This window comes from Nicotiana tabacum, chromosome 11 (assembly GCF_000715075.1).
Source record: "Nicotiana tabacum cultivar K326 chromosome 11, ASM71507v2, whole genome shotgun sequence".
NCBI classification, from domain to species: Eukaryota; Viridiplantae; Streptophyta; class Magnoliopsida; order Solanales; family Solanaceae; genus Nicotiana; species Nicotiana tabacum.
This window is the reverse complement of record NC_134090.1, coordinates 29,556,412-29,565,627: the sequence shown is the minus strand read 5'-3', so window position 1 is coordinate 29,565,627 and position 9,216 is coordinate 29,556,412. Positions and strand designations below refer to the sequence as shown.

The 9,216-nt window shown below is 36.2% G+C and overlaps 1 protein-coding gene across 1 annotated transcript; it reads left to right on the top strand.

Moving 5' to 3' along the window:
- Positions 1–2,027: 2,027 nt before the first annotated feature.
- LOC107780059 (uncharacterized) lies at positions 2,028–4,426 on the top strand. Its single transcript, XM_016600581.2, has one exon. It carries the CDS (start codon positions 2,215–2,217, stop codon positions 3,019–3,021), a length of 807 nt encoding a protein of 268 aa, XP_016456067.1. The 5' UTR covers positions 2,028–2,214; the 3' UTR covers positions 3,022–4,426.
- Positions 4,427–9,216: the final 4,790 nt, after the last annotated feature.

Here is a 9,216-nt window from a genome sequence, read left to right as displayed (position 1 = left end):
TCTCTTTTCTTAAACTCTGTTCCAAGTCAAATGGGTTCACATAAATTGAAACGGAGGGAGTATATAGCTTCCTTTTCTTTTCAACTACTAATGTGAGATTTACATCCAACAATCTCCCATTTAAACTAAGTCTCACATAGCCCATCACCAAGCTCTCGAACTAAGTTCCACATGGCCATTACCTCTAGGCTTATCTAGAGATTAACTATGTGCCACCTACATCTTATAACCTAGCTACTTGTAGTGCGCGTGTGCATACAAGCTTAGAGAAAGTAGTAAATCAAGTCTCATGCTATTGCTTCGCCCTTTCTATACTTGTCCTGTCGAACCATAGGCTTTAATATTAATTGTTGGGCTAAATTAGCCAAAAATACTCTTAATATTGTGTCATATTATTCGCTTTGGGTCAAATATCCCTAAAGGCCTCACACTATTTAAGAGTTCACTACACTTTATATGTAGCTTTCTTTTCATTCGGCTACTAATGTAGAACTGTATTCGCTCACTCAACTTTATTTTGTTCAACTTCTATACACTAACACTGTAAAAGAAATTTGTTCGATCCATCGAATCAATTTAAAGATACTTAAAAATTAGCAAGATTAGTAACCTAAAAAAATTACCAATTGTAACAATATACTGATAGTATAAAAGTCTCTACATTGTTAATTATATCTCTTTTCTTCATTTTGGTTGATCACTTTAATTATATTCTTTATATGTTGGAACTACTAATGTCACAACGTCTTGGGGTCCTTCTATGGTAAAGTAAAATAAGAGAAAAATGTGAATGCAAGAGGGAAGACAATCATTTACTGTCCACTTTAAATGCAGGAACTGATGTTGTTATCTTTATTGTAATTATTGTTTTACTGTTTTATTACGATATAATACACTATTTGGTTTGATCTTAGGGCGAAAAATTGACAGCGTTAAAAACAGTATTTCTTTCTAAAATATTTCTTTCATAAAAATATATTGATCAGAGAGAGAAATGTCAGCAAGAATTTAACATTTGATTTTGATGGTTAGCAAGTTAAACAAGGCAAATAGATAATTCTAGGGATGAAGCAAAGGCAGCAGGTCTCTACTAAATGCGCTTCTATACCAATATAGTAAAAGGAGGACATTTATGGCTCTTTTGAACACACCCCCCCAACCCACAACCCCCTAAAAATGGTAACTTCTTTTCCTTTTTTATTTTGAAATAACTTGATCTTGTGGTCCCCTCCAATTGGTAAATATTTACCCGAGTATTTACTCAATAATAACAACAAGCGTGGTGTGGAGAGGATAGTCGGTACGCATACTTTACCCCTACCTTGAAAAGGTAGAGAAACTATTTCTGATAGACCCTCAACTCAAGGAAAGATGAAAAAAGCCAACTTCCAACACCTGGAAAGCATTGTACGAGTATTAACTCTAATCCAATAAATACACGATAAATTTCTTTAAAAACATGATAATCACTAAACTATAGTAAATTAATACATATTCTCATCTTAATTTATTATTAGATTTAGTATAAACATTCGATACGAATAAATTTTTACCCCAACCAAAAGTGGGTTAAGTCCTGGTTGAATAAAGTCTGCAATCCCCCTCCCACCCCCTTCTTTTTGTCCCTCTATATCTTGATATACATGCATATAGATAAATGTACGAATGTGTATATGTCATAATGTATACTCTCTTCGTTTCATATTAAATGAGATACTTTCCTTTTTAGTCTGTTCCAAAATAAATGACACATTTCTAAATTTGGAATTAATTCAGCTTTATACTCTTTTATTTTACTCATTTTTCCTTAATGAGAAGCTTTTATAGCCACACAAATGTCATGGCCCCACAAACTTTTTACCCTTAAGCTTTTAAGACCACAAGTTTCAAAAGTCTTCATCTTTTTTCTTAAACTCCGTGACGAGTCAAACTACCTCATTTAATATGAAACAGATGGAGTATAACTTACGCCTTTTCTCTACCCTACGAAGGTGTACTAGTCAGACCTCTAAGGCTTCACTCAAGTACATCTTCAAGAGCTTTGATAAGTCACCACCCTTTTTGCCCCCCTTTTTTACAATTAGATTTTTCCACTGCTTTAAGAGTACTTCCATAAATATGAGGAAAATCTTTTCATAATGACACAAGAAAAGCACAATATATATTCTTCTTCTCTTCTCTTCTCCCTCCATATTGTTCATCTTTATTCTTGCCATGGATATCAACCACCACCTTAAGCTCACAACCACCACTTGGCAACCAACCATGGCCAATATGAATGACAATATCTTCGACGATCATCATCATCATCAACAACAACAACAACAACAGCAGCAACAACGACAATTCCCTTTTGATCATAACCCCATTTGGCCTAGTTTTCCTCTTCAAAACCCCCACCACCACCTTCCCTCTTTCTCAAGTGAATTGCAACAACAACGAGAACAACAAGTCCCTTTTGATCATGTTGGAAACAACCATGTTCAAACATTAATCGAAGATCATCATGATCAAGAACCCGAGGACGATGAAGAAGAAGAAGAAGAGGAGTTAGGAGCCATGAAGGAAATGATGTTCAAGATTGCAGCTATGCAACCAGTGGATATTGATCCAGCCACCATTCGAAAGCCTAAAAGGCGAAATGTCCGAATTAGCAACGATCCACAGAGCGTTGCAGCCAGGCTCCGCCGCGAAAGAATCAGTGAAAAAATTAGGATCTTGCAAAGATTAGTCCCTGGTGGAACAAAAATGGACACTGCTTCCATGTTAGACGAAGCCATTCGCTATGTTAAGTTTTTAAAAAGGCAAATTCGCCAATTACAATCGTCAAACCATCACCTTTCACCATCACAGGTACCAGTAGTGCCGTGCCCTAATACTGAAAATTGGGCAAATATGGTCACACCAACAAAAGCTCTAATTCTTGGCTCCTCCGGTATCACCACCACTACCATCGCTACTACCACAACCTTTGTTGGTAACAGTGCATCGAATCCTACGTATGAGGTAATTGGTAATTAGTTAAAAAGATTCGGAATTGAAGTGATTATTATGATTATTATTATGTACTAATGGAAATTATTTATAAGAATAAAATTAATAATAATGGAGGAAATTGTGTATACTGGTAATGTCATGTGGAATTGTGAACTAAAAGAAATAGGTTTGTTAGGATTGTGTTGACTAAAGGGCATGATAATCATCACAACGGTTAGACTTGAATTACGTACGTTCCATATATATAATTTATAGTATAAGGATTTATACAATAAGGTTTTTTTTTCTGATCATTGTCCGAAAGCTCGTTTGGCTGAATTCTCTCCCGGGAATAAAACAGTGACGTGAGAAGCAATTGAATATGATTATACCCTTGGTCCCTTCCCCACCCCTACCCCTTACCCTAGAGGCGGACCTAGTGATAATTAGGGGTTCGGCGGGATCTAGTAATTTTGACTCAAACTTTATATTTCTGTAAAAATTATTTAATATGTACAAATAACATGTTCATAACCCAATAAATAAAAATAATTAGTTCAAAACCCATAAACTAAAAATTCTGACTATGTTTGTGCCTTACCCCTTCATTTCTGTGCTCGTGTGTGTGTATGGTGTTGTACAATCAAGTAATATATGCATCATTGGCATGTATACGTGCAAAAGAAAAGGGAAACAAAGAAAAAAAAGTTAATTAAAGGGCTTGAGATTTGGGTCTTCTTTGATTTCATTTATCAAATTTTGCCAGGATTTTTCGGCTGAGTTTGTGAGTAATTTAAAGCATTTGAAGTTATATTTGTGTTTTGGTGATGAGACTGAAGGTTTAGTGAAAAAGAAAGGAGTAGCTATATATATCTTTAAAAAAAATTGGAAAAAGATTTTTCTATGCAGCATCAACCATAACACGTCTTAAGAAAATAAAAAGTTGGAAATTAAAGAACTAAAACCTCTACATCCTGATCATTTGAGTTTCCTCTCTCTCTCATATGAACTAAAAATCAGCAAGCTGCTATCTAGGGAAGCCCAACAATGTCTCCCTAGTTTTAGTTCCTAATCAACTTCTTTTAGCTTTTATTAATTATTACTCCCCCGTTTCATATTGTATCAAGTAGTTTGACTCGGCACGGAGTTTATGAAAAAAGAAAAAGATTTTAGGAACTTGTGGTCTTAAAAGCTTAAGAGGTAAAAAGTTTGTGGGGCTATGACATTTGTGTGGCTATAAAAGATTCTCATTAAGGGTAAATAGGTAAAATGAAAGAGTTTAAAGTTGAATTATTTCCAAATTTAGAAATGTGTCATTTATTTTGGAACAGACTAAAAAGGAAAGTACCTCATTTAATATGAAGCGGAGGAAGTATGTTTCATTCGAGAAGGACCTAGTGAATTTTCTTTCCTAAACCAGTGTATGTTTCATTAACTTGAGGATTTAATCTGTATTTTGATTTGGAAAACATGTAATATATCAACATTTGAGCTGAGTAAATTCCAATATATATACTACGTATAGCATCATTATTTCAATTGAATAAATAGTTGACTTCACGTCTGGACACGCTCCCTCCATTTTGATTGTCATTGATAAACAAGTGTAGAAGCATCAATCTAACTTCATTAAGTATGATCAGTTAGTTTTATGGTTATATGATAATTAGGGTTTATAATTTGGAAACACTTATACAAATCTATGAAGGACAAGTGCAGCCCTCTACCACCCTCTCACAAATGCAACTTGGGGTTTACATGCGGAATATAATTTTGAAGATTTAATTTGTCCTTATTTATTTCTGCTCTTTTTCTTTAGAGAAGACTGAAAAATGTGCATGAGGGCGCTGGGGAGTGGGAGGGGTGGCAGAGGGAGAGAGAGCAGAGTGTTCATGAAGTTGAAGGAGAATGTAATCTCGATAGGCTAAAGAGTGGACATCGAGCAAAAGGAGCGAACAAGCTCAATAAAAAATGTGCCTAGAGCAAAGTTAATTAGTGGCTCAGTTAAGGGACTGAATTGAAGAGAAGGAGAAACACAGAGTGAACGGAGAGTAGAAAGATGCATTGTGAAAACAAATTTATCAAAATTTGACTCTGATACTATGTGAAATTTTTTATCCAACCATAATAAAATCTTAAGGCGGTGAGTGGAATGACTCAATATATTATAAGCTCCTTTGAAAATCCTTAAACAATCGATAAGAGCATGAAAATGACAAAAGCATATTTTACATAATATATAAGATTTTTATCATGTAAATGCAACTAGATGATTTTCTAATTAATTTAAGCCCAATTTATATATTGTTTTATTACCTGAAATAGCCCTTATTGTATATAATACGTAAAAATTCTTTCACCAATTAAACAAACAGAGTCAGCTCATCCTTTTGGAGGAAGGAACAGTTAACTAAATATGTGTGAGTCATTTCCATCATCCTCTCCCTTGCAAAAATGAATATGTCCCCTACTCTATATAAAACCTTGTCCAAAAATATGATTAATTACTTCTATGAAGTAGATATCCTACCCGATCGCGACAAACAGAAAGTATCCTCCACTGAACTACTCCTCATAAACCCTTACACAGCTTTTGCTAAAAAATCGTTTGCACCCTGGACCCAAATTCGTTCCCTAGTCCAACACAGATAAAAATAGCCAAAGAATATGTTGCTACCTCAAAACTTGACCAGCATCCTATTCTTGCAACTCAAGGGGAATAATTTATCACCCTTCAAATCTCAAATGATTTTTCCAGGAAATAAAGAGATCATGGTTTTACCCATATCCATTGTGGTGCTATCCGAATCGCTCTAACATATCACGGAAGAAAAGGTCAACTTGTTGTAGCTCGACTTTTTCTTCTAGATACAAGATACTTGGAATACCAACATGCGAATTTAGGTACCGCAGAAGTTACCTTAAATGCTGGTACTATCTTCATAACTATCTTTCCAAATTTCAACATGTCTCTTTATGACCCATTCTTAACCGAAGCACTAAAAATCCAAGTCCAAATCCAAGGAGCCCCATAAGTCAAAGATTCCATCCAAGCCACTCTTCATCACCAAATGGAGTGGCGAGTCCAAAATCATGCCACAGATCTCTGCCTTCCCGGAGGAGAAAGTTCTTTACTCTTTAATATTGATACTACCAAAGGAAATACCATGTGCACCAAAATACCCAGACAAATTTCCAGAGATGAGCTTGTCAAAATTCTTCCTGATTCCTGGATCACAAATTATGAAAAGTTAAGGGAACCAGAGGAATCTCTGCAATCTGGTGAAACAACTTTTACCAAAAGAAATGACAAAACCGTTTGCATAAGCTTTGACCATTCCCATCTCAAAAAACCAAATAAAACCATCTACTCTTGCTAAATGATTCAACCCAAATATACAACAGATACATACCCTGAACCTGACAGAGAGTTCTTCTGGAATATACAAAGCATCATGGAAGAACATGACTGGTGTCAACATTTTGACAAAGAAGGAAAAAGAGTTTGGTGGTTCAAATGCCCCTTTACAGGACACTACCCTTGGAATCTTGGTTCCGACTGCCAAGACTGTTTGGAAGACCCAATTTGAGAATATGATGAACACTATATGTGTCATTGGGAAAGATTTGACCTCAACGAGATCAAACCAAAATTCAAGAAAAAAGGAAAAACAACTGAAAAGCAATTTCGAGTCAAATATAAAAATAAAGACCCTTTAATTAGCTCATTAAGCCGTCCAGGTAAATATAAATTTCTTGTCAGTTACAAACCCCAGGAATGGCCAAAATTAAAAAAAAATCACTCCAAGCTGGGAAGATAGAGAAACCACACCAAAACCCAAACCACCATCACCTCATTACCCAACATCCAAAAGGCCACCTGAACATAAAATTTCACCAACTCAAAAAACCTCAAATCCCACACAACCACAGATAATCATGCTAAGTCCTTCACGCTCCAGTCATACCCAAGATTTTCCTTCACTTCAACCTTTTATAAAAGAGGGCATAAGTCATACTCCAGAAATCACCAAGAAAAATATAATGCTACCTACTGGAGAAAAATTCCCAACAAGTGACATTGAAACAACAATGAATTGGCAATCAGAAAATTCCATCTGCCAAAACAAAGTGCTGAACAACATTGGTCACACCATAAAGAACGTACCCCAAACAAAAAACACAATGATGAGCAAAGTGGAAACAATTGAGAAAAAGGTGGCGCAGACATCATCTCACCATGCAGGACTAATCAAAGCTTTGGAACTAAGGTTGGCAAATTTACAATATGATATTTGTTCTTCAGGAACTTCACTTTTCAAATTCTTCCAACAACAACAAAAGGAGATGATTTCCATTAGAGAACAAATTCAACTTTTGAGAAATGACTACTTTGAGACTCAAAAGACCCCAGTTTTTCTCTCAAATCCTATCTTCTTCCCTATGTCGCCACAAGCATATTCCCCACCTAAATTGAACTACACCTTTTCTACTTTTCCAACTGGCTCACAAAATCGTATTTCTTTTACCCAACCCTTAAAAGAAGAACATGATTTGACATTGCAAAAATTGTTTGGGAAAGGAAAGATGCTCTTGCAGCGCAAAAACAAACCAAGAAAAGGCGAGATCATGGTGAAAGTTCAAAAGGATCCAACCCCAAAAATCTGATGATTTCTAATTAGAAGGCTGCAGACCTCTATGTATCCCAGCCAAGAAACATATCAGAAGAAGATGCCCCATGGTCGGAATCTCTAAATTCATCAGACGATGAAACAATAGAAGATAGCTCTCAATCAAGCAATGAGTCCACAACAAACTCTTCCGAAGGCGACGATCCTCCAATATTTGTAAACCAGCCAAGAGACCTAAAAATATCTGAAGTTAATGAGGAACAAGAAGGCATGATAGATGAACTAATCCCATAAAGATGATATGAGCCCATGACGTCAAAACCAGTTGGAACTGGTTTTCACACTTTCATCTTAGAAGATGTCAATGTTTCAGAATGGCCTCAAAGGATCCAAGACTTCTATACTTGTATGGTGACTAAAAATTTAGTGGAATGAGAAAAGTATATCATCCTGTCAGAACTCACTTCACAGTTCTTAGGAATTCTCAGAGATTGGTGGAACTCACTTGGGATTCAAAACTTTTTTCTTACTTCCCAAGATTTTGCCTTCAACATCAGAATCCTACATGAAGTTTTCTATGGAGATACTGGCCAAAGACGGGAAAAGATGCGAAGACAACTCTTCAAGGTGAAGTGTGTGTCATTCGACAGAAATGACATTGACAAACATTTTCAAATAATGGCGAAAATATACTTGGAGATCGGTGGAGACATCAATCTAAAGCAAGCCTTTGTCTCTTCATTTCCAAAGTTATTGGCAAGCCGAACCATGACCACCATTGAAGAAAAGTTTCAGTCCATAACAATCCCACAAGTTGGTTATATCAGGCAAGCTACTTTCGTCGCATTGGATGACATTTGTACGAAGCGCTCTGCCCCTAAAACAAATTATCCAACACAATCCAACACTTGACAAAGCATGCCACAAATCTGATCTAATCACCGGATTAGAATGTTCCTGCCACACATCTTGGCGACAAAGAGGATTCAGGAGGTTCAGATGGCCAAGAATTCCAGATGGGAAATCAAGGTCTAGGAGGCGCCCAAAATATTTCAGACGAAGGAGGCCAGGAAATTTTCATAAAAAGAACATATGCTTTATTTGCCACATGATTGGTCATTTCGCTAAAAAAATTTCCCAATCAAGGAAATCTGTCAAACTCTTGCAAGAAATTGAAGATTACACTGGCATACATATTGGAAAAGAAGAAGACCCCGAGTCCATATTCTCTATAGATGATGAACCCACTGAAGAAACCTTATTCTCTCTTGATATATACGAAGATCATGGTGATGACCACTATTAAATATCCGAACCAGCTGCTAAAGCCCAGGAAGAAATCAATGCTATCACTGTCATCCCTCAAGTGGAACTCAAGGTTTATTCATCCAAATGGGATAAACCAACCAAAGTCATTGCTTTCATTAACACTGGAGCTGTTGTTTACTCATGAATTCTGTTGTTCTCCTTGAAGATTAATGGGTGCCGCACTTTAAGGATTTCAACACTGCATCAAATTGAATCTTGACTACCACCGTCATCACAAAGCACCTAGTCACAATTGAGTTCTTTCAAGGATTGAACTACAGAACCAAGCTGATAGGGTCTG